The 26,441-nt window shown below is 40.1% G+C and overlaps 1 protein-coding gene across 1 annotated transcript in view; it reads left to right on the top strand.

Annotated features, from left to right (window-relative positions):
• The window catches only part of LOC104923733 (neural-cadherin), an 84,691-nt gene extending 58,709 nt beyond the window's left edge, over positions 1–25,982 (top strand). Inside the window, exons 20-33 of the mRNA XM_010736901.3 lie at positions 480–664; positions 1,652–1,881; positions 2,355–2,632; positions 4,618–4,832; positions 6,903–7,030; positions 7,209–7,336; positions 10,316–10,442; positions 12,408–12,591; positions 12,859–13,025; positions 15,455–15,719; positions 16,262–16,445; positions 18,148–18,395; positions 24,365–24,519; positions 25,034–25,982. Of these exons, the coding sequence (XP_010735203.3) occupies positions 480–664; positions 1,652–1,881; positions 2,355–2,632; positions 4,618–4,832; positions 6,903–7,030; positions 7,209–7,336; positions 10,316–10,442; positions 12,408–12,591; positions 12,859–13,025; positions 15,455–15,719; positions 16,262–16,445; positions 18,148–18,395; positions 24,365–24,519; positions 25,034–25,597 (3,058 nt within the window). The 3' untranslated portion in view covers positions 25,598–25,982. The remainder of the gene's footprint in view (positions 1–479; positions 665–1,651; positions 1,882–2,354; positions 2,633–4,617; positions 4,833–6,902; positions 7,031–7,208; positions 7,337–10,315; positions 10,443–12,407; positions 12,592–12,858; positions 13,026–15,454; positions 15,720–16,261; positions 16,446–18,147; positions 18,396–24,364; positions 24,520–25,033) is intronic.
• Positions 25,983–26,441: the final 459 nt, after the last annotated feature.

Below are 26,441 nucleotides of genomic sequence, written 5' to 3'. Positions count from 1 at the left end.
CTAAGCAGTCTTGTTCCACCTGTATGATGTTACCGCCACGTGCAAGAACAGCCTGACTCCATCGGGGACCTTGTGCAGCTATTCAGTATTCATCCTCAAGATCAGATTAGAAATACCAATTGCATATTTGTTTTATTCACATAACAAATTCTGACAGTTACCATGACAACCATTAAGCTCTTTTGGAGCCAAAGAATTTTTTTTCATCTTCTTCTTAACACTTTTTCTGTTTTGTTGTTGTTGTTGTTTTTTTGTTGTTGTTGTTGTTTAAATTGATTTCACATTCACTTCCTGTTGGATTAAATCCAGGCATCTCTGTCCAATTCTCTACTTGTCTGTCTGCCATCTGTCAGGTATTTTTCCTCTGAACAAGAGCTCAGAAACAAAAGAAGCTCCTTGTCTATTTTTTTTTTCTTTCTCTCATCCTCCACTGAAGCTGTCCTCTCCTACTCAACAGCTTCTCTGCTTTTTTTTCCCAGATACTTCAGTCTGAACCAGAGTTCGGGATTGCTCACTGTCCGGCAGAACACTCCAGCTGGCAGCTACTGGTTGCGGGTCGGGGTGTCTGATGGGGTGTGGCCCGATGTGATCTCAGGGGTCAGAGTGCACATCAGGGAGCTGGAAGAAAAGGCTGTGCTGTCATCCGCCTCCCTGCGTTTAACCGGTAACGTTATCAGAAACACTGACTCACCTGATGGCAAAAACACTGTGTTAATCTTGAATCATTAGGTGCCTACAGCGCTGACAGTGGATAGGTGCTGCTGTGATTCAGCTCCGACTTTACCTGTTATGTCTCTACATGACCTCCAAAACCACAAGTCAAGACAATATTGACTATAATAGCTTTTCAATTGGATTCCCTCTCTCTCAGTCTTTCTCCACAAAATAGAAAGCTTGCTCTTTGTTGCCGCTGCTGTTAAATTCCTTTGTGAAGCTGATGTTGAATCTGCCACAGGCATGAAAAAAAGTGCTGCTTTTCACGGAATGATTATGAGATTGTCAATCCAGTTAACGCTGAAATAATAGGCTGTCAGGAGAAATTTTTATGCTTGCATTATTTAACATTTCTAAGCATTGTAAAGCAAGCATTCACAGAGCTTGCTGTAATGGTTTCCCTCTTTGTCTTATTTTTTAACACTCTGAAGTTTATGTTACAGATTTTTTTTCCCTGTCAGTCTCTCAGAGCAAATCGGAGTTATAAAGGTCAATTTGGAAGTGTCAGGTAAAGTCCTTGACATTTAAAAAGCCATTTGCTGAACAGAGTCGAACTCTTTTATAGATGCCTCTGACTCTGAGTCATTATCATCTTTGGAGATTAAAGACGACTGCTCACATTCTCTAGATATTATTGGTAGGTGGCACCACAAATGTGATTGATTTTCCGGTCATTAAAATATTTTGTACAAGGCAGTTCTTTAGGAGAGCCTAACTTTATTGCAGTGAAGTAATAAACGGTTTTTACTTGACTGCATCACGACCAGTTCACCTTATGGATGATTCAGTGGCGAGACAGATCAATAGTGGGAGATGTTAGGCTAGCTCTTGTGCTAATGGAATCAGGAACTCAGTAGACTTTGATCAACTCTGTAGTTGTCATTGACGAGTCAGTAGTTCTTATTGCATGAGCCCCCACTCTCTTTGTCTCCCGAAGGCATCACAGCGAGAGATTTTATCGACTCTCATGTCGAGGGGAAGAGTCGGCTGGAGATGTTCTGGGACTTCCTGTCTGAAACCCTGTCTGTCAGACCGGGGAGTATCAACATTTTCAGCATAGCAGACAGCGAGGAGAAAACAGTGGACATTCATTTCTATGTGCTAACTGATAATGGCTACCTTCGCCCAGAGAAACTACATGCTGTCCTCACCACGCATAAAAAGAAGGTATATATACTATCCCGTCTCATAGATAGAGATCAATGCTAATATATCAAGCGATACACTTGGGAGCTTGAGGGGAAGAGATAACAGCTTTTTATCTGCCCTTTTATTTTCACACCAACTTTCTTTCTGTTTACTGCCTGGCCCTGTCATGTCTCTTTGTCTCTCCCATTAATTTCTTCTCTATGTCGCATTTCTTCTTTTTTCCTATATATTTTGATTGTGCATCATTTTCAGTCCTCTGTCATTCCCAACTATATGTCTTGCCCCTTTAATAATAACCACTAATAAATCAATAAAAGCATTTATATAGACTAGGCCTTTCCTTCCTCTTTTGTCAAATGTATCACATCACTGTGTACCTCTAACCACCAACACTGGAGATACAAATCTTTGCACCTTCACTGACAATTACTGTAATTCCCATTTTCGTCTCGCTCATCTTCCCCCTTCTTCCCTTGCCTGTCTCTCCGCAGCTGCAGTCACTGCTGCGTGTGAATGTGAGCCAGGTGCAGGTAGATGAGTGTATGCGCACAGACTGCAAGACATCCGGCGGCTGCTCCACACAGTTAAGCATCAGTGACTCGCCCACCCTGCTAGACTCAGGTGCTTTATCCTTAGTCTCAGTAAAGGTGACATCCACGGCTGTGTGTGGCTGTGCTGCCAGGGAAATGACCCACCGACCCTGCTCATCTTACTCCAGTAACCCCTGCCTTAATGGGGGAACCTGTGTCAACACCCAGAATGGATACAGGTGAGAGGCATTTCTGCAGTCGCTTAGTTGGACTGAATTTGAAAAAAGCTTTTAATAGATAGGAAACAGGAATAGCAGTTTACTGAAGTGCTGCAATCTTCTCTCTAGCCATGTTAGACTCACTGTAAGAGTAACACCTTAGAATATGAGCCTAAAACTACTAACAGTGTCCATTGTAAGAAAAATCTTCACCTGCAACCTGACCTAACTTGTTTGAACTGCTCTGCTGTGTTGTCATCCGATCATAGAGTAGGAGGCAGTTTGCCGTGGGAGTAATATAATTTACATGCTATGGGCATATCTGTGCGTATCTTGCCAAGATTATTAAATTAGAGCTTTAGATTTATAGCCTGATATTAAATTTATAAATCGCCGTGTTGCAAAACTTAACAGTAAATAATGAATGTAGCCTTTGTATCAAGGTTATTAGCCTTAGATTTTAAAAAATGATCCCTAAATATTGATAAATGTTTGCAGTCGATATAAAGGCCTTCAACTTCAAGTGTATAGCTCTCAGATGAAACAGCATGCATTTCATTTCATGCACACACTAATGCCCAGATTAAATAAATATAGGGCAAGGGGATTAGTACAACTCTGGCCCCTATCTATGTTCACAACTTCTCAAAATCCCATTTAATGGCATTTACATGAACATGCAAGTTTGTTAAATGTATGGTCTTCAAAGAGGGGATGTACAGAACAGATTTTTTTTTACTTTACTTTTTTACTTTTATCTTTTAAATTGTTTCTGCTGCAGTTGTTCTGCACGTTGCTGAGAAAAGCCTCTGCTTTGTCAGAAGAATATCTCCACATATATGCTATATGTGCCCTCATGTGTGATATGAACAACCATAAAAGATCCAATTTTTGGTTTCTACCCTCTGTCGAAGGAGCTTAACAGGCAACCTCAGTCAGCAGCTGATCAGATATCAGTCAGTCAGAAGTGAGAAAAACATGCCTAGCCTTTTCTTGATTTAAATTGGCATCGCTCTCATAAGTCACATGAAAATGCAGTGAAAGAGTGAAGGTGATGCGCTTGCCGTGTGCATATGTATGCATAAGGTTACGTTCCGCCTAAGCCGTCCCTTTTGCTGCGTATAGATCAGTATTCCTGACATGTGTTGGCCCTCTGCAGAATAAACAGCGATGGGGAGAAACAGCCCCTAACAGCCTCAGTACACACAGCTTTCCTCAGACACTGCATGAAAATAGATGGCTTTGACATTATCAGCAAAGCCAGCTTGTCTCACATGCCTGCAGTGGAGGGGACAGGATGAGATCAACTGGTCCCTTCCATCTTCACCATCGGAATGATGGAATGGGCTGTTTTTCATCACTGCATGTATCTCTTCCTTTCTGCGATTATTAATATTTAACATTATGGTCTCATACACAAACACGTTGAAAGGAGGCACGGTGAAACGTATCATTTCCAGAAGAGCATCCTTAACACTCAAACTCTAATCAAAGCAGAAACGTACAAGAAGGCGGCAATTGCACAAAAATGTGTGTAATACCTTAAGAATGAGAAGGGAAGTGAGGAAAAGTCCAGGAAATCAGAGGTGGTACGGTGCATAGAAAAGTGAGAGAAATAGAATTAATTATCTCCTAACAAAGGAGCAGAGCAGGAACAGTCCCCAGAGGGTTCGGCACAGGCAGCTGTGATAGATAAAGAATGGGCCGGAGTAATGTTGTGTTCATAGCTAATTGATTTAATGTAGAATTGAATATTCAGAGCTTTGTAGCTAATGCAAACAATTGATTGACAAAAACGCTTCCTTGGCTGTCTCTGGACAGTCAAAGCCTCCATCTGGGTGCATCATCAAGACTGTCACGTCTGCCAGAAGAAAGTCGCCATGCACAGATTCAGAGATTGGACACTGTGAAGATTTCACAGAGCGCAAAACATGAATGACACTGATTGTTTCTTCCCCCGTGTTACCATGATTTTCCTCACATTCTCTTCCTTCATGGTGCCACAGGTGCCACTGCCCCCCACAGCTTGAGGGGCCAGACTGTCAGCAGACGAGTCTTAGTTTCCTTGGCAACGGCTACGCCTGGTTTCCCCCCATAAGGCCATGCTTTGATAGCCATCTTTCACTCGAGTTTATGACGGAAGAAGACGATGGTCTGCTGCTGTATGCTGGCCCGTTGGCCACTCTGCTGCCCGGGGATGCTGAAGACTATATGGCCATAGGTAAAGAATGAGTCCGGATAATTAGATGTGTGCCATGAGACCTATAGGCCATTATTACACTAAAACTTGGAACTTAATTTTGTGTGTTTAATTACTGGGTGGTAGCTAATCAGATATATGAGGCAAATTTTGCTCGTTAGTGTGCTGCTGAGGGATATGAGCACTCACTGTTCCGAGTTATGCAGTAGGTACTTGATGTGGCGACAAAGTATTACATGTATGTAATACTTTGTTGTGCACCATAAGGAATTAGATTTACCCTCTGTTTCAGCGAGGTTTATCTTATGAACAGACTGTGTCTGCGTCTGTGATGTTCAGTGTTTCCCTGAAGGACACATCAGCAGAGTTGATTGTGCCTGACACAAAGGTATGGGCCTGAATCCTCCAGATGAAGGACGGTAATAAAAAATGTTTCAAACTGAAAAGGTAATTGTGTATAGTCCCAATCATACTGTAGGTGCCTGAGCAATGGAACAAGTGTAGCAAATTTAGCCCCATTATTCAATTAAGAGGGAGAAAATGTATTCTTTTGCTGGTCATTTTTGAGTTATAATGAATGGTAGCAGACCCAAGAGCACCAGCCTGGAGTCCAGAGTCAATCTAACAGTTATACAGATATTGAAACAAGCAGGGAAGTAGTTTCAGCATAATACTTAAGGACAGGGTGGCAGGATAAATCAGAGGTGAATGATGGTCCAAAGTGGTGCAGAGCTAGAGCAGAGAATGAGACAGAGCTGGACGTGGCAGAAATGACAGGCAGGAATTCTGAGGCACAGGGAAATCAGAGTTAGACAGAGAATTCACAAAAACAAAAAGCACTGAGGGAGGGAGGTAGCATTTTGCTTCCACAAGGGGACTGAACGATTTGGTGGGTAAGAAGGAAGGTGAGAGGAAAACTGGGAGCCACGCCTAGCAGCACACACAAACAGAGAGACAGATAGGACAGACATGATGCGGAAGTGAAGGGAAATGACAGGAAACAGTGGGAGAGGAGGAGGCAAAGAGCCTGAATCATCAAATTCACAGCTAGTCACAGTATGCCCTGTAGTTATCCACTAGTCCAAACACAATTCATCATCATTAATAATAATGTAACTCTTTTTAAGATAATAAATGTTTAGATCACCCATCGACTTCTACAGTTTGGTTCAGACCCCAGTCAAAATAGGTTGATTGTTGGCTAAAAAATTACTGTAAATGTTTCTGCTATAAATTTGAACAGGGAAATTATAATGTGCCCTCCTCATCCAGGATAATTTTCTAATTTTCTGAATAAATGAAGTTTGGCAGTTCAACAACAGAGTTTAAACTCAATGTCTTCGTGGGTGTGAGCCGAATCAACAACATAGCTATTAATGTTTTGTATTAGCCCTGTTGAATTTATTATTTGGGAGGTAGTGGGGGATAAACACACTGCAGGTAGTTCTCTTGACTTAATCCATGAGCAATGCAGGAAATCATTTTAAAATGAGCTATATTTTTATGTAGGATTTTTAGGATAAGATTATGTATCTTTCCAAGTATACTCACCCACTTTAAACTTCAGTAGGCGCTCATGGTTTCATTTGCATAAGACTTTTTCAGTGCAAGCACATGTGTACTAAAGGAAAACAGAGCCTCATTGCTGCAAAACACTCCTGCTGGTACAGAATACAGGATGAAAATGATTATCAGAAACATAGGTGGGTGTTGAATAGATAAATGTCAAAGTAATGTTGTAAATATGATGTATTAGCTCAGTATCAGCTCATGCTCAGTTTCTTTCGCACACACACAAACACACACTTTAACACTGTACTGTATCTTTCTTTTCAGGTGAGATGTTTTCAAATGTCAACAGTTCTGTACTTGTACGAAGTAGTTTTTTAAAGTATTTACTCTTTTCTTTTTTTCTTTCTTTCTGTTTCTTTGTGCATGTCCTGACAGTTTTTCCTTCACCTTGCACATTACATTTTATCTGTGCAAGCAAGTTAAACTGTTTTTCCATCCTACAAATCTGTAAGAAATGTAATCTGTAAAATGTTTCATTAAAGTGTAATAATGATCTCCTTTTCCCTTTCTTTTCCTCAGAGCTGATTAGTGGAACACCCAGTCTAAAAATTAACCATGGTTCCGGGACCCTGGTTCTCCAGCTAACAAATAATGTTGGAGTGGCTGACAGGCGCTGGCATCGCCTTGATGTGAGGAGCAACAGTAAAGTAAGAGAAATATATTCATTCTAGCTCCTTTACATGTAGTCCCTTCCTGTGTATGAAGAAGATGTCAGATAAAAATATATGCCATAATTTGTAGAGAGGGCCTGGCTAGAGTCTACTAACACGTCCGCAAACTATGCAGCAGGGATGACTTCTCTCCACTCTTCCCTCCAATTTATAGGAAGTTCGCTTCACTCTCGATCGATGTTCCAGTGCGATTATCATGGAAACAGAAGGTGTGGACTCATGGGCGATGACAGAGGACCGCTCATCCTGTGAAATCCGCGGGGTCACACCCAACAGAGACAAGTAAGATCAATAATTAAATGAAACAAGTCTAACCCGCGCTGCACAACATATATATAAACCAAGAGGCTCTCTGAATCCTACAGTAAAAGGAGCCTGTAAGCACCTCAGGCCTCTAGTACTAAATCTTGAGATAAATAATAAATTGTATTTATTATATTTTGTAATAAATAATTGAACATATATGTAAATAAATAAATAAATGTGGGTCCATGTTTGTTTTGAAGAATCCATGTGTTTATGGTTGAAGTAGCCAACAATTATGGTCTAGAAGATTCTTCAGACGTCCTTCTCGGGTTGCACACAACTAATCTAGTTTATTAGTTAGTTATTTACCTCTTCACTGTAAATCTAAACAGATGCATGACCTATCAGAATAACTTTACATCACCGGTGATGCCATGACATTTACATTTTGTTGTTTACATCACAAAGTTAACACAACCAGTGATGTAAAAAATATTTATATATAATATAATATAATATAAAAACTCGAATGGTGCAATCAGGCAGCCATGAGAGTAATCTCTCTTTTGGTCTAATTACATGAACAGCTTTCTTTATTTTCTTTATCGGCATTCACAGAGCTGTCTGGCAGAAAAATATTGTCCATATGTTTCCAGTAATATATACTGTATATACATGTTTAATGATATTTAAATAAAGATAATGTAGCAAACTATCCCTGCATCAAATGAGTGTACCAGGATGCACCAGTGTATCTAACGTGTGAAGCCCGTGCAGTTTGTGTGTTTACATGTACTCAATTTTGACTGTTTTCTTAATTTTGGACTAGTTGACTAGTCTAAAATTAAATTTCTGTTTAATCGGCAGAGAAATTACTTGTTAGGAACATCTCTAGTGTCTACCTCCCCCAAGTCCCCACAGGGGTAAACAATCCTATATAGAGTGCACCATTAATCACGGAGGCAGCAGTTGCAAGGTGGTAAAAATGAGAAATGAAGAATAAAGTCCATTTTTACATACAGATGTGATAACTAGGTATACTGCACATACACATGCACATACACTCCACATAAAGGATGTTCTGGTATGTTAATTGTGGCAACATTAGGATTAGTGGATATGTCTGTTCTATTTCAGTAGACCATTAGAATTAAAATGATGTATATTTCATTTTGTTTACCATGTGGTGGCATGCAGAACTCATGCACTTGGTAACATTTGTAATACTGATGTTACACACATTTATGTAACACCACCCACACAGTAGTCGTAGTTGAGTATTATTTATTTGGGATTGGGTCCTTAAAGTAGTGGCTTCACAGTTATGGTGGATTTATAAAATTAAAAATAACATCTAAATTAAGTCCTTTAAGACGTTAGTTAGGGTAGCAACTAATAATTATTGTCATTATCGATTAAAGGCAAAAAATACCGGCGTTTTCGGATTACTTGTTTTGCCCACACCGACTAATTAGTGGTCAAAGCTTCCAGGTCAGTGAAGTGAAATTACCCTACTTCCCCCATTAATTTATGACCTCAGTAAACAATTTCTTCATGAATTTCTGAGTAAAATACACAATAAAGAAGGGTATGCTTAGGCTGCAGCTACCTTGTGATTGACAAGTCATTCACAGTGAGCCCATCCAGTGCAACAAATTGGGCTAACAAAACTCAAATATAATTGTAAATCTAGGCAGTGCTGATCAATGTGAATCGAGATTTAGTTACTGCATTGCTTATTTCTCGCCTCAAATATTTCCAGAAATATATTTTAGTGTACTGTTTTGCTCTAATATGCTGTAGTAGGTTTGTGACTAGGCATGCCACCATTTTCTGTTCCACCTCCAACCCCTTATCTAAATATAGTCATTTCTGACTCCACAACAAATGGAAAAGAAAAGCAGTGTCATCGGCCATAATGCCGAACTTGAGACTTTAAAACAGCAAAGCCTCAAATATAAAAAGCTAAAAAGAATGGGTGATTTTGGCTTGATAATTGATTTAAATGATTACTCGATGAATCTTCGTCCAACAGATAGTACCTTGCTTCAACTCTCAGGTTAGCCCTAAAAATGAGTGAAAGCTATTTGGAGGGTCCTTGGTGTCCTCTGTTCCATCAAAGTAACATTTGTACTCCCTCAACATAGAAAAAGAAAAATGTTCCTGCATCTGGTATATCAAATAAAACACATTGTCCTATAGTTTCTGTTTAGTAAATAGTATCTGGAGTTGTGTTTATGAACAAGCTGCATGGAACCATTTATTGAAATCAAATCAGATAGTGACTCAGTGTTTTCAGTTTTCAATGTAGGGCTGTCCTCTCTAAAGGAAAGAACAGTGATGAAATCCTCAGATATTTTCCTTAAAGTGCTCAACTAATCTTTCTGACTTTGTTTGCCTGCATGCCTGTGCATAGCCAATTTTACTTTTTCACAGCTGTGTTTGTTTTCCCCATTGTCGGCTTGGCCTGCCACTGTAGCTCGTTGTTTTGTTGTGTAATCATGCTATGAGTGTATGAAGTTTAACAATGTACATAAGGGCTTACTGCTGCTGTTAATTTTAATAACTTGGGAAATTTAAGAAACTTTAAGAACCGCTGACTGTATTTGAGTTTCAGGTCATTAGGTGCTATTAATCGGGGAATGTGCTTGTTAACGAGGTAGATTTCTATATATTGAATTATATAAACACTCTGTGTTTCATGCCCTTCATGTACAACAGCTGTTGTGCTCAATCAGTTTGTGTTTGGATCGTTTCAGGCAAAAGTAAATTGTCCATCAGGTGTTTATTTTCACAATAAGGGGAAAGAAGGAACAAGAATATGTCATATTGTTGTCACAAAGCAGTAAATGTGAAGACAGCCTCGGCAGGAAAAGAATGAAACTATGAATTTGAACCTTGTTACATGATGTACACATTCCTTTTCTTCTGTATGTATACAATTGTTTACTTTTCTTCTTCTCACATTTTTTCTCTCTGTTTGCATATATACTGAGAGTTGCTCTTTGTTCCCAGGTACTTGAATGGAAGTCTTGTAGTCTTGCAGCTTGGAGGGGTCAGTGAGAACATATCATATGAATACCCACAGCTGCAGCACAAACACTATACTGGATGTATAAGGAACCTTCTTGTGGACACCAAGGTATTGTGACGACTAAATACACATTCAGAATTTATATTACACATGTGTTTATGAAGCTTCTTGTCGCTATAGATTTCTATCCAATTATTCTTTACCTGTTTGGATACTGTAAGTGCTGGAGGACTCCACTTGAATAGGAATGTATATCTGGCCTTGAGGCTGCAGTAGAAATCCAGAGGAATGCTGATGTTGCTCGTTCTTCACTTTTTCTTCTGGTCTAATTCCCTCTCACTGTCTCTGCGTGAGGCTCTGCAGTCAACATGTAGCTACAGGGGGTTTGTTTATTGTAGCTGTACAGTATGTGCTCCAGCACGACTGGAAGAAATAAAGGACAGTGATGGAAGAAGCATTTAGATTATTTACTTAAGCAGTAATAATACACCATGAAAATACTCACTTAACATTAATAAATGATGGCCCTGCATAGAGAATTGTACTTGAAGATGTCCTGTGGAGTTTTTTTAAAAGTAGTTTTTGTTTACATTCAGTTTTTTTTTTTTTTTCACTAAAACACAATGTTTTCATTAGGTCAAACACAAACATGCTGAGGGCCTTTCTTACTCATAAAATATTCATAAATATTTTTAACATTTTGAAAACTGTATTGTGTTCACATGCTAGCAGTCTTCTTCTCTGCATTTTGCTGGTGCATTGTTTTGTTTCTCTGCATACTACCACCACATAAATCTGTGGACTGATGTAAATCCATTGTAAGAAGTGTGTATTGTGTATATTCTCATACATCGTGTGCATGCACTGGTCAGAAATTCCACATTATTGAGTTATTAAAACTGATGCAGTAATAATGAATATATAATTCAATATAGTAACATTGAACTGCAGAATTTGTAGTTGGCTGTAGTTAAATTTATCAACTTAATATACTACTGTGTAGTTTAATTTGTAACAATACATCATAAAGATGTAAAATCTTATTCTGCTGTATTAACTATAGCTGTTCAAATACATTCAATCTCAGAGTTGGAGTATAAAACAGCATAAAATAAAAATGCTTGTTCTATGTACATCTAAATTGTACTTACAAAACACGATGTAAAATTATATTTATATAAGCCACACATTAAATATCAGTACAGTACAAATGACAACTACTGTAGTATAAGTCAGGGACATTACTCAACTGTTACTCTGACCGCCAACACTGTTATTCTTGCACTGAAAGGCTGCACATACTTTTGTTTCGCTGGTACAAGTGAAAGAACGTTAATAAATAAAATGACCTCATTTTCATGCTGTTAACACTTCTGTCTGCAGACACAAGACAACTTACCGACCGCAAGGGTGAAATGCAGTTTTTTCTTTATTGATTTCTATTATGCATTGCAAATATCAATTCTGTTTTAATTGTACATAGTAGATGCTGTTCAGTTGGCATTGGGTCAGTACTGTAGTCTCACAGAAAAAAGGTTCTGGGCCTTTCTGGGCCTTCACAAGCTGGGTTCTTTCTCAGCTCTCCATGAGTCTGCATGGGTTTATTCTGGGTTCTCCATCATTATAGTCATCAATGACATGCAGATTAATAGGTGACTTTAAATTGCCTGTAGACGTGAACGTGAGCATGAATAATTTCTATGTGTCGCCCCCGTGATGAACTGGTGACCTGTCCAGGGTGTATTGAACCTCTCGCCCAGTGTGAGCTGGGATTTGCTCCAGCACCTTGTGACCCTGCAAAAGATAAGCTGTTAGATGTTCACAATGTGTGTAGCAGTCTAGTTTTTTCTAGTGAATAGTACTTTTTTGGAAAAGATAAATCAAGCTGTGATAAAACATCAAACAATCAGCAATCAGATTTCAGTTGACAATATCTCTCAATCTGCAATCATGTTTCTTTTTACTCATCTGTTTTTCGTGCAGGAAGAGAGACATCAACCCTTTCATAATCCTCCATTACACTGAGTTTTTCTCCTCTTAAAATTTTTGTCATGTTCCTTTTCTTCCATTCAGCTATATGACCTTGGTTCCCCAGCTGAATCATCCAACACTGTGCCAGGCTGCTCTCTTATTGATGACCGCTGCACCAATACGGAGCAACTTCCCTCCTGTGGCAAGAGGGGGCGATGTCACAGCGAGTGGGGCTCCTTCAGCTGCCTGTGTGAACCGGGATTTACAGGGCCTCAGTGTGATCAAGGTAAGCGTTTAAGATTACTTTTGATCGACCATGAGGTTTCCAGGGAAAGTACACTAACATCTCTGTGGAGTTGGATTTGAAGCCTCACAAAGTGTACGTGTAGGAGATTCTGCCTTCCAAAACATCACTTTGCTGCTCCAGGAAGATAACCTCGCCTTACATGAAGTGCTTTTGCAGAACAGCACGTTCTAGCTGTGATATCCTTGTGTATTTCCCAAATGACAGCTGAATTAATTGAACAAGTCCTCTGTGTTTTTGATTGACAAGCTGCTCCAGAGTTCTCCTTTGACGGCCGGAGTCACATTCAGTTCCAGTTCTTGTGGTCGTTGCCTGCGCGACAGACAAATGTCCAGGTCGGGGTTCGGACACGTGCCGCCGCCGGTGTCATCCTCAGCCTGCTTTCCCAGGACCAGAATGAATACCTACGTTTAGAGGTGAGTCATGGGCGGTCACTCCCCTCCACCTTGATAGCTCTGATTGTCTTGTTTGTGGGCCTGAAAAATGATGATTAGGGCCCAGACAATGATTGCTGCAAATGCTTGTCAGGCTGAGAGTGAGTAATATCAGGGTTGGAGACATATGGGTGGATACGGAGGGGGCTGGTGATTGACATATGTATGTTCTCTCCAAGGTCTTTCAATAAGTCTGCAGAATGCTGCTATTGAGAGGCTGCTATTTAAAAAATTAGGCCTCCTTTATTCAAGGTTATTTCTGTCTCTGGTTAATGTTTCAAGCGAAGTTCAGTGTGGCAAGAAAGCTACTGTTCTGCTCTGTAATTCGAGGGCAGAATGTTCTTAAGTGAAGGTCAGATCTCCTGCTCTATACTTGAGGATTTTGACACAGCTTGCTTCAAGTAGTGAGCTCAAAGTCATGTCTGCATGCATGCTGCTCACTTTGCCACAACCGGGGCGGAGCGGTGCTCAGAGGAAGACGACTCCACTTCACTTTGCCAAACCTCCACAATAGCTTGCCTCTCTTGTCTGACACATTTCTGAGTGGATATGAAGCCGGTGTTTTTGCAGACTTGTCAAAGTCTTTCGTCTCATTGAGTGACAGGTCGATTGTGAACTGCACCTGCAAGTAAATGGCTCAGTTAGGACTGTCACTTTTGGCTAACTCACGGGTCCTTCCTTTGCAGTGAACCTGTCTCCGTTATGGTATATTCCACACCACTGATCCATCTATGAAAACATCTTGTCTTTGTGCCAGTGCTTGTTATGTGTTAGACAGCATTTTTTTAAGCATCGGTCTCATCGCTTGTTCTTCTTTGGGTCTTTACACCAGATGAGGAGAAACATTGTTGTCCTCTTCCCTTGTTGCCATCCGACAGTGACAGGAAAAGGAAAAGGCTGTAGACTTTACTGTATGTAGGCTGTGAAGCCTGTGAAACCCTCTCTGGAGCTGAATTGGTGAGCTGTATAAAACATCTGATGCCTGTCTGCGGCAGCATGCTGAAGCATTTTCAGCCTGGTTGTCTCAAAGCTCTTAGAAACACTTGAACACAAGCCTGGTGTGTTTGCAGACAACAAGCCCTAATTTAAAGCACCGTCTCTCTCTCTCTCCTTTCTTTCTTAAGAATAGATACGGAATAGAGTGCACACTGAATAAATAACCACACTTTCACACAAGGTTTACTAGGGGCTAGCTGGGGTATAAAGAGCATGCAGCTCTCCAAGGAATATGGTGTCTCTGTAAATAAAACGTTTATCTTATGCAGTCTGTGAAAGAGTTTTTTTTTGGCAGTCAGTGGCATTGACTAGTACTTTTTTAGAAGACCAGTAACCCTTAAAAAACAGCTTTTCATTTTTATTTTTTTTTTGAATAAAATGTGATTGAAGTCAAAAAAAAGTTCTGTAGAAATCCAAACTTCACATATTCACTTAAACATTTTGTGCTTAATGGTGATTGCGTAGATCTCTGGAGGCGCTACAGAAAGTTTCTATAATCAGATTTTTAACTGAGTATTGATTGAGTCCTTTGTCCTTTGCTCATTTTTGTGGTGGACTTGAGGGCAGGAAAAGGCAGCGGGGAGAGCACAGTCAGCTGTTACTGTGTGTGTGTGTGTCCAGTAGGGGAGATGCATTTGAGATGCCCATGCTGAGGGAGCAATAGTTAATGCAGGCTGGGCTGAATGTGAATTATCTTACCCCACTGTTTCCAATTAAGCTTTGGACATGTACAAGCTGCAGTTGTGGGAGCCCCTCATTGGTTGAGTCCATTGTGTTCGCTCATCCTTAACTGCTGAAGATAATTGTTGTTTCTTGTATACCTTCCCTTCGGGATGACTTCAGTTAGTGCCATGCAGTGATGTGTGCGGCAGCTCTGCAAAGCATCATAGCTGCAAAATTGCTGAATTAATTTTTACCACTGAAATTTTCATGCCATTTTTTTTTTCTGGGCAGTTTCACCACAGAGTCTTTTCTGGGTAGTTAAAAATCACAATTTCTGTAGCCCAACCTTTGCTGCCTTACCTTTGGGATCTGACCTACTTCTTATAATGTTGTTATGCTCAAGATCTGTTTTGCCCATCAACACAGCATAATATGGCAGGAGTCCAGGTCTGTCAGTTATGAATATGTGTCACCCCATTTGACAGTTTTATTTACACAGGCATGCCAAACTTTAAAATCCACAACTCAAATATGAAACAATGTTTACTGCAGCTGATGACAAACCAGCTTTTTGTGGTTTAGCATTAAAAATATTATATCTATATTGAGTCCAGAAGTCGTATTTTGACACCTCAAATCTGGAACCTGTTCAAAATATTTAAAGAGATGTATTATTTCTTGCTGCTTGGATTCCCTTGTCTGTTTGAATCCCTGAATTTCGAATAATCAAAGCTTGACTGTGTGTGTCTCAGGTTATTCAGGGTCTGCTGGCTGTTTTCTACAACCTCGGAGATGGAGACTACAACCTAACACTTCCCCACCATCACTTAAATGATGGAGAGTGGCACGAGGTGGAGCTGGATCGCTTTGGCAGAGAGTTCACCCTGAGGATGGATGGAGGTGGAGGGAGACGAGAGGTCACAGCCTCGCTTGGGCAGAGTCAGGAGATAATTATTGACCCCTCCGTGGTGATTCTAGGGAACTCTTTTCCATCTGGACACAACCAGAGCTTACTTGGTGAGTGGCTGCTTAATGAGACTGAATGCATGCTTATTGAGGTAAATGCATGAATGGTTGAATTAATAATACACTCAAGGAGTGATCTTCACACTTCACTTTTTTACCTTTTATATAAAGTTGGCTAACTTTGCCACTTGCTGTTGCATCTACATTTTTCAACCTGGCCCAAAGGTGTTTTGATCCTTTAGTTTCAAGCAGAGGAGAGACAGTGAGGCTGATCTGTATTTAAATGATGTGTTAAGACCTCGTGCTACCCACAGAGTTAACAAACGAACCAGCAGAAAAAAAATCACCTGCGGAAAAAAAAAGAAGCCCGTGCTGACAGGTTAGCCTCAGGCTGTTTGGGTGTTTATATGTGTGAGAGCATTAGTGCACATTGGTCTGCAGGTGTATCAGTGAATCTGTTTATGTGTGTGCATTACAGTTTACACCCCTGCAATGGTGTAAAAGTGTGTCCGTAAAAGATTTTGCCCTGAGGACTGATGTCTTAGTGTGTCTTTTGACGTTGTAAACTCTTTTTTTCTGTCTCTCTCCACTAGGTTGTTTGCGAGATGTGAGGTTTAACGGCCGCTTCATCCCTCTGGATCCGGAGCAGCTTTCAGATTGGCTGCAGGTGGTCACTTCGCAGGGCGTCTCCATCGGCTGCTCTTCAGATGCCTGCAAAAAACACCACTGCACCCCTCCCTTGGTTTGCACAGACCTCTGGAGACACCACGAGTGCAGGTGCTGTAAACATGCAGAATAGGACACACCATATTAATGGTGGCTTACAGTATGGAGGCACGTTGCGTACATATTTACATACGAACATCCAGCTACAAGGACTGAATACCAAAGCCTTGCTTATAATAAGATTAGTAAAGCAAGCACGTAACTTTAACTTTTTTTTAACATTTAGTAAGAAACTATGTCAAGATCCACACACACGCAGTATGGATTTCCTGCAGCAGGTAAATAAAATAATCTAACCTTTTGGATATAGTGATAATAACGATGACAGACTTCATTTTGTAGCTATTTAGTTAAAATTGCTTGACATTAAGATTAATAACTAAATCAGTTCTAAAACAAATCAAACAGCAACAAAAGTTTTGAGCACATCTAAAAAGAGGACAGCTCCTCCAGCAACAGACAGCTACTCCCACCATGTAAGAAGAAGCGCCACCACAGGTCCTTCATTCTAACAGCTGTCAGACATTTTGCCAACACGAGTTCATGACTTTCTTCAGCATTGGTTTTTCCTAAATAATTATTATGTATGAATTATTTCTTATCCACCTTGTGTATATGAGGTGCTGTGAAGTGAATTTGCCCGAGGTGGTATCATTGGTCTATCTTTGCTTATCTTGAATTACGTAACAACAGTATTTAGTGGGTTGGGATACACTAATACAGAAATTTGCATCTGATTCTTTGGACCAACACTGTAGTGTTTGCAATGATGGATACAAGAAAGTCTGGTACAACTTTATAAAGGGTGAATAACCTGCGACTAATGACTTAATTAATTTAGAATAAATCCTTAGTTAATGCTAAATACTTTTGATCAATTATACGACATTAATAAGAACAACTTTTGGGCACATCCATCATGGTTTTGTGTTTTTATGGCGCTCTTAAGTTCATCAGGCAGACCCTGCAGAGCGTCTAGACCTAAATCCATGTATTAATTGATGGATTGTTGTAAAACCTCTTTATTAATGCTGATGGGTTATTAGAACATAAGAAACACCCATCAGTATTTATTAATAATAATTCACAAAAATGCATATATGGCATCCCTAAAGATGTTCTTATTAATGGCCTGCATCCACATGCACATACTCATGTGGAGAGGAAAATCAATCATCCAGTAATCAATACAGATGATATATTAGTTGCACTGCAAATAGAGTGTGTGCATCTGATTATAAACATACAGCCTCATCAGAGTTTCCTGCATTGGACTTGAAATCAAAGTGTCCACCAGATGGCAGCTTGGCTGAGTTCAGCCCCCTGTTGCACAGTGTGTCTAATGGTGTGTCAACCTGAGAGAATAGTGTATAACAGCAGGGACTGTGAGTGTCACGGCTGCTCCTTTAAACTCGGCAGGACCACTAAGTGTCCTGGCTGTGATTTCAAGACACCGAACCAGCATAAAACGTTTCACTGCGTCTGGATATCCATATTCTGTGACTGCAGCACATACATACAGAAGGAGTGTGGCTTCTTTCTTTCTCTTCTTCTTCTTCTTTTTTTCAGAGTAGACCATAGTCGACACTGTAACCTTCAAAGAGCATATCTTGGAATCTGAGGTGTAACTCCTGAGGGATTTATTTTTACACTGTCAGTGTAGGTTTCATAGCTCTGTAGAAGTCAGTGTTTCATTTTATCTGAGAGTTTCTCAAGTGTCTGCGCTTTATACGACTGTCTCATATTCACACAGGTGCCCTCCAGGCCACATAACCAAAGAGAGCTCCTTGGGAAAAGTGTGCATCTACACTTTGTGCGCCAGCCGTCCGTGCCGTCACGGCACCTGTGTGGCTCACTCTCCGTCCCGCTACTCGTGCCATTGCAGCGAAGGCTACCGGGGACGCCACTGTGAGGTGACGCTGGCGATGTTCCACGAGGACAGCAACAGCCTCAGCCTCAGCTCCATGTTTGCCATCAGCATCTGTGTCATGGCTTTTCTAGGTAGCTACGTTGACTATGTCCTCTTCTACCTGTGGTAACACCGTCATCATCTTCTCTCATGTTTTTATGTATTTTGTATGGTTTGTTGTCTGGTTCTTTTTCATCCTTCCACATTGTTTTTATGTTTTTATTTTTTGTTTGTTCTCATCTTCATGGTATAATTTTCGCATTAGTTTGGTTTTATCTGTAACATCCACTGTTTTATTTGTTTCCCACCCCTGTTCAGCTCTGTGATATCTACATACACATATCTTGTAGCTGTATTGATCTCTGGAGTTGAACCAGGATGTGATTTCTCCATGGGAGGTTGGTGAAAACATGAAACAAATATCTACAGTGTACTGGAAGAGAAGCAGAAGGGAAACATTGTATGTCTTAATTTGTGATTCACGGGGAAGCTGTAAAAGTCCCTGGAGAATCTGTGAGTTTTTTTATGTGTTTTTCTATATTTCTCATCACTTCTGTGTCCCCTGTCTCTTCCAATGTTACGCTCTGACTTCAGAAGTCAATTTCACTCTCAGCCTTACTTTTTATCTGTCCAACTTGTTTTACACCCCACCATCCACTCATTTTATTCCCTTGATGTATGTTTCTTTTTCTTCCCTTCCACATTTCCTGTACATTTCTGTTTTCCCAAGTTGCCTTAAATGTGACTATATTGTGCACTTTAGTGTTATGTACACTGTTTGGCTGTGTAATCAAGGATCACACCTCCAAAGCTAACAGATATTTATTGTGAAAAGTTCATTCAAGGTTAATTCTGGGCTAAAATAAGATATAGTTAATTAATCAGAGTCACTCTCAGTTAGGGGTTAAACTTTGTGTTAATTATATTATAAAGACATATCATGGGGCAATATTCCTTTGGTTAGACAAGTGGGAACGAGCAGCTTGCAAGAAAAAAACAACAGTAACAGGTTAATATAGAAAAACATTCAGAGGCAAAAAAACAAAATGCCACAAAAAAAAAAACACATTTGAGACATTCATAACAGCATCAATTTAGACAACAAACGATTTACGGGTTCATTGTGTATTTAAAATGTGAAACCATGCTGGCTGGAAAATAATATGTAAGTCTGCGATATGTTGAAAAATATTACTGACCACCCACAGAGGACTGCATCTTCAAAATAAAATGCATTTTTGAGATAGTCCAGTGGGTCTTTTTAGGCTTTGATGAGCTATGCAGTACCCATAATTGAGCACTTAATACTTCTATTTATTTGAAAATTCTGTCCATTTAATTAGTTATTTTGATCAAAGTTCCTTTGATGTAATTTTGTAATACAAGAAGTGACACCCTCTATGAAGCAAATCAAGTAAGGAGAGGTAAGCTTATCTTCAGCTTTTTAGCCTGTAATGTTATAGTGGTTTAGTTAATAATGTAATTCCCTCTTGACCATTTTCATTACATTTCTGTGAGGCTGTGGTTTTGAGCTCTGGTCAGGAGTTCTTCATGCATTTTTTTGAGACATTATTTAAAGTAAGTTTAAAAAAAATAATAACTCACGACAAATCTTGTAAATGTAACAGTCTCGTAGCACATATCACAACTATAGCACAGCATGCAGTCAGCACAATACACAATCAAGTGCTGACTACATGTTGTTTCCTTTCAGGCCTCAGGTGAGTCAGGCATTTGATTGACACAATAGCGTGTGCACATTATGCATTATAAATGTTCCCACCAGTCAAAATATATAAATATAAATTATAAGTGTGGCACAGAGATGTAATGAATAACATGTATATTTATAACAACAAGCTGTTTTCAAATCAGATTTTTCTTATCCTTAGTGAACCGAGAAAAATGTAAGAGCAAATTAATTCATTCACATGTACTTTGAGCATTGTGTTACCTTTAATAATGCAAACTGTGATAAATTATAAACAACAAAAGATTAAAGCAGAAATACAAATACAAAGTTCAGGTCACAAAATCTTAGGATAGCGCAGAAAAGAATCAACCTAGAGCATCCTAAAAAGTTGAATTAAATATTTCAAAGGGAAATCTGAATCGACTAGCCTCGGGTATTCAAGTTCAGGAATGATTGGATGATGATGAAGCTGCACTCTGACATGAGGGCATCATTAGTTCAAAAGGTCATACTGTACCATTGACTGCTTTGCAGGTGAGAAGCAGAATCTTAAAATTAATCAATTAATCAAAGATAAGGGTTACGTGGTCTCTCTGTAACACCTGTTGAGAGCCAAGCGACTATATCTTGAATTTCTTTGACTGTACGTAGTATTTTTAAGCGAGAATGTTTGATTACATGGATGACCTTTACACAGTATGTAGTGCTTAAAAATTTAATTTTTGATATATTTCTTGGATGAAGCAACCACTTTATTTTTCTCTGCACCAAAATTTTAGTCAGTTCAGGGGTATTACAAGATCTGCCTTAGTTTTATTTCATTTGCTAAAATCTTTCATGATATTCGATTCTGTATTTGAAATCCAGACTGATTCACAGAAGTAAGCCCAGCTGTTTCTTTTCTCACCCAGTCAATTACTCCATTTAGTTTTTAAAATATCAGAAAATAGTGAAAATCGAAACGTTCCACAGCCTTTGTTGACATCTTTAGAGTGTTTTTTCTGATCAACAGTTCAAAAGATATTCAATTTACCAAAAAATAAAATAAAATAAAAACACAGAAAAGCTTGAAAATATTCACCAGTTATCAAAATAGTTCATTCATTTTCCATTGTTTCAGCCCTTGACTCAGTCCTCTCCAGCCCACTTCTCTAAACAATCTAATAAAATTGCATGTTTGATGGCATCATAAGCTGGGTTAAAATATAATAGGATCAAGATCTAATATCTACCCACATCTGCTTCCAGAAGAGCCTCTTTAACTCTATATGTGGTGATATCTCTACACAAAACACTGCAGTTATAAAAAAAAGAAATGAACCGTCTCTTTAATTCATTGCTCAGGCATGACACAAAATGAGTTTTTTAAATTTTGTTAGTTTTAATCATTGTAGCTAAGGAAATGTGATTTTTCTTCTGGTCCTCACAGTGATAGAAGAAATAATATGTGTGCATGGCTGGCATGTTGCTGGAGTCACTACCCTCTGTAGGGCCACATTGCTGTTTATGAGTCTTTCTGTCAGAGACAGGCTTATAAAACGCTTGGGCAATTCAATACACTGTCCCTGCCTCTATAACTGACTCAACATTCCCTCCAGGCTATGTGGCTGGTATTGGGACATCAGTTATTCTGACACTTGAGAGTGAAACATATAAAGCGGTCTTCAATATTTGATAATGAATTCAAAGATGATAAAGTGTGGCCTTGGCGTCATTCATGAAAATTCATGTGTTGCTTGCATGCTAACTAAAAGAACGTGCAGTCCATTTGAAGTCACTTGCCCACTGTCGCTGATGAGGCATTTATATTCAAGGCTCAAACTTCTCACCTCCACACCAATCCCCAGACTGTTCTTCAATATAATTCAGATTGGAAAGAGCTGTCTTTGGTGACTGTTATTACATTTTCACACCTTGAAAAAGTCGAATAAAAAAAAGGCGGACAATTGTCTCCCTCAGACTGAGAGCAAAAAAGTCAAACTAGTTTTATGATCAGCTATATAAAAATGAATACAGTGGTTGTTGTTAATGAACAGCTGGTTTTACAGTATGTGCTGTGGTTGTTTAATGATGACCCTCATCAACACAGGAACCACAATCATAAATACACGCTCGCTCTGCACACTCGCTGCACTAAGCGAGACTGTAGCTGGGTGCTAAATTAAAGGGGGACTCCTACTCTGCCACAACGTGCATTAAAAGTTAAAATGATCATCCATTATTAAGTTTTACATAAGCCATCACAGACTGAGCAGAATGAGAGTTCAGCGTTTGCTATTGACAGAGCCAGATGAGCTGATGTCTGACCAAGCCTCATTAGTCCAGCATCAAATCTGACTTTCTGTTGTTGTTTTTTTGAAGAATGGGAAGAATTAGCTTCCCATATGGGCTCCGGATGCCAAGCGATCATATAAAGTGCCTGTTCTTTTCTTTTTTTTTTAATTCCCTGAATGGTTTATAAATAAATTATTTTTTCAACTCTTCCTCCATCTCTCACCTGTCTCATTTCCTTCTGCTCGTTCATCAGTTTTCTTTTCCTCTAACCTCCCGTTGATGTTTCATCTGTCACGGCTCATTTTTTCTCATTATCTTCATCCTGGAGCTACATTGAAAGGGTTAAGTGTTTTTTGATCAGGCTATGTGGGTAGTTGTTTACTCGCTCACATTCATTCATAATGCACAGTCCGGTCCAGCCTAACATCATAATACCCTGTTCATAGTAACAGTTAGAGGGCAAAGAGGCAGAAGCATTATGGATTGATGAATGACTGCGATGTTTGTTTTCCGTCCTGCGTGATATTGATCTCACTGGAACGTGCTTCACACACACACACACACACACACACACACACACACATATATATATATATATATACACACATACTGGGCAGTTGTGGAAGCAGGCAACTATGTGTGTATGTGTTTGTGTCTAACCGTGTGTGTGTGTGTGGTGTGGTGGGGTTGTTCTTCGGGCCCCTCTGTGCTGTGTATCGAACTCCACCCCTATAGGGACGTGTTGAATATCAGCTCAGGTGATGTTAAGGTGAGTCCAGGCCTGCAGGCAGCACCTCAGAGCAGGTAATTCTGGAGGTGAGCGGGAGGGCCGGTGTCTGCTCGGCCCCTCATCAAGATTCTGGTGTTTTCTGCGAGGGTGCAGGCGCGCAGCGGTGAGGGAGCCAGGTCAACTGATCAATACGGCTCTCCCTCCACCCCATACTGACAATATCTCTTTTTTCTGATATGAGAGCAGCATATAAATAGAAAAATAGCAGCTGAGGTGTTAAAGATTCCAGGAAGAGAATAAGTTGTTTTGTTTTTTTTCAGCAGAGATTAGCTCTCGGGGACATGTGAACTGCCTTTTGTTTATGAACACCTGCCTGTTAGTGTGACCCCAAAGAGTCGTTGGTATATTAGTCTCTTTCTAAGCAATTACTTTAAAAATCCAGACTAATGTGATTACCTTGCATTTCTCAGGAGATTTCCAATTAAACTGATACTTAGCACACGCCATATAAACTATTCTAGTCAAAATGGATCCCAGCTAGTGTGAGAGATAAAAGCCGAGGCCAGTCTGAGGCCAGAGAGGAGCAGAAAAATGGGAGACTTAATGAGAGAAGAGAAAAGACAGAGAGGAGTTCCAACACAGAAAGACAAAAAAAAGGAATTACAGAGATAAAAAAGAAAGAAAGAAAGAGTGAACTACTAACAACAGATAGTGAAGAAGGGAAAAAGAGAAAGAGGGATGGCAGGTGGGAGAAAAATATTGGTTGAGATTAATGGACTTTAAAGGTCAGTCCAGCATGTTGTATAATTCAGCACACAATAGCTGTGATTGATGTGTATGCTTTAGGACCTTTCCTGCTCGGCTCCTGCAGCATTCCTCTCCAGCGTTCAGCCGAGCCACTGAGGCTTTGAGTTTAAGCTGGGAGGAGTACAGATTCAGTTAATAGGTTTCCAAGGAACTGCGGTCTTTGATAAGACAGGAAACAGAGAGGCAGCATCACCGGGAATAGGTGGAAAGGTGGTGCTTTTGTTTCCATGTATGTTCCATTAGCATGTCAAGAACTGTGGAAGTCATAGGTCTTACATGACAAATCAGTGTGATGGAAAATCCATTACCAGTTAAGTATTATCTGTCTGTATTACACGTCTTCAAAAAAAGGATGTTGTGTTACATTTGGTGAAAGATATATCCACATAGTACCAGTCAGTCTTGTTTTCACTTGTATTCCTGTGTTTGTCTCATCACTTTCTGCTCACGTTGTCAATTTCATTTACACCCAAAGATGTGTTTTTCTGCTCTGAATCTCATTTTAATTATGCCAGTTTGCTTCCCGCTGTGTTAACCTGCTCTCTGGCACCCCTCAGTGTTGATGCTGGGCCTGTTTCTCTACTCCTGCTGGAGGAGACACAAGGGCCTGAAGGAGGGTGTGTACCATGTGTCTGCGCACCACGGCGAGTGGGAGGACATTCGGGAAAATGTGCTTAACTATGACGAGGAGGGCGGAGGGGAGCAGGATCAGGTAAACATATACACACATGCTGGCATTTAAACAGGCAGGGGAAGTAAATAGGGCACTAAATACAACGTTATTATGGATTTTAAATGTCATCAGGTGATATTTCAGGACTTTTTAAAAAAAAGCATAAAGGAATACAAACAAGACAGGACAGAAGCTTGAGCAACAACCCTTGATAGAGGGTTTGAAATGAAAGAAATATCAGCTCCCTGGAGATCTTGTGAGTCAATTAGCTGAAATTAAGTTAGGAGACACCAAAAGCTGCTAATGCCTCTGTTTTAATAGCGCTGGTAATAGCACTTCTCCCTTCTCTGCAATCAGATAATTAATTACTTGGTTAATCAATGGTGCTGTTGTTGCCAACATCTCTTCCTTCGTGGTGGATCTTCGTCTTAGTCTGAGGAATAGGTTCATTAGCTGTAGGTACAGATTGGTGTCATGTAACAATGTTTTTCATTATCTCTTAAATTCCAGAAAAGATTACACTCTTTTCCTCTCTTCTGCCTTTCTTTCTCAGAATGCCTTTAATATGGTGGAGCTGCAGCGCTCCCTCCAGCCCAGCCCGGCACAGTCTCTCCGGTACAGCTATCCACACAGCATCATCTCCTACCCGCAGACTAAACTTCCCCCAGATAACAAGAAGGGGGTGTTTAATGGGAATGGCAATGCAGCTATAGCCCTGCGACTGGCCATCCCCCCCTCAGAGACAGAAACCCTGCCATCCCCTCTGACCTTCCGCCGCTCCCAGAAAACCCTCTCCTTCTCCAGCCAGGACTTGGCACGCTACCTGTGTGAGGTCATCAGAGACATGGAGCATCCAGGAGAGCTCAGCACCATGACCACACCGCGCAGAACCTCCGGAAAGGAGCGTGGCCTGGCGGCTGTGCGCTCCCTCAGCTCCCTCAGTACATCTCAGGGTTCAGAAGTCAGGCTTCAGGCAACCCAGAGCACCCGAATGGACAGGTTCAAAACCCTCCGAGCCGTGGTTAGCGATTTGCGAGGAGACTCCAAGACCCCTGAGGGCCAGAAAGACAAACTGAAGGAGAGCAGAGGGCAGCTGAACTGTGAGAAGAGCGGGTGAGGCTGCACTCAGAGAAACAGAACTGAAGGTTGCAGAAAAGCAACACTAATCAGAAGGCGGTGGTGGAATTCCAAAGGGAGATAATTAAATGTGAAATACTCTGAGACTGGGAGGTTGCCCAGGGTCTATGTGAAGTCTGCTATAAATGTACTGTATTGATGAAACTTTGAAAAATTTAAGTTCTTTGCTATAAAACATGTTTCCCAATGAATGATCAGATGTGATGTATTGTTTACTTGGCATTGCACTGTACAGTATTTACTCCACAGATAGCACTTTTCAGAAGCGCCCTGTGTCAAAACTACTCGTCATAAAACTCATAAGAGTAATGTCTGCAAGTAAGATGACGGCAAATAAGTTTCCTGTGAGAGATTCTTTCTTGCTGTTAATGACTCATGAAATCGTTTATGTGACAAAATGATTTTTGTTTCATTTGTATTATCTATTTCCTTTTAAATAAATGATTATCTTTGATAATATTTCGAGCTTGATCTTGTTCAAACACAAGTTCACATTACTGATCGTCAAATCTCCTCTTTATTTGAAGTTCAAGCCAACTTTCATCATCAAATGTTAGTCTGGCTGGGTTTCCTTTTTTTTTTTAACGCTTAGCATACAAAGTAAAGTCATTTGTCTTTTTTTTATACCATACACATGAACAATCCCTCTATGTTTCAGCAGTTATCTGTCTTCTTTTACTCCCAGTGATTAGGAAGACAACATTTATGACCAAGAAATAAACTGGAACAGCTGTTCTTGTCTTACTCTGCAAGCTGTTATCAGCAACAAGAGCCTCTGATGAGACGAGCAAAGTCAATTTCAGGATTAATCATTCATGTCTAAA

This window comes from Larimichthys crocea, chromosome XXI (genome assembly GCF_000972845.2).
Source record: "Larimichthys crocea isolate SSNF chromosome XXI, L_crocea_2.0, whole genome shotgun sequence".
Taxonomy (NCBI): domain Eukaryota; kingdom Metazoa; phylum Chordata; class Actinopteri; family Sciaenidae; genus Larimichthys; species Larimichthys crocea.
This window is presented reverse-complemented; position numbering and strand designations above follow the sequence as displayed.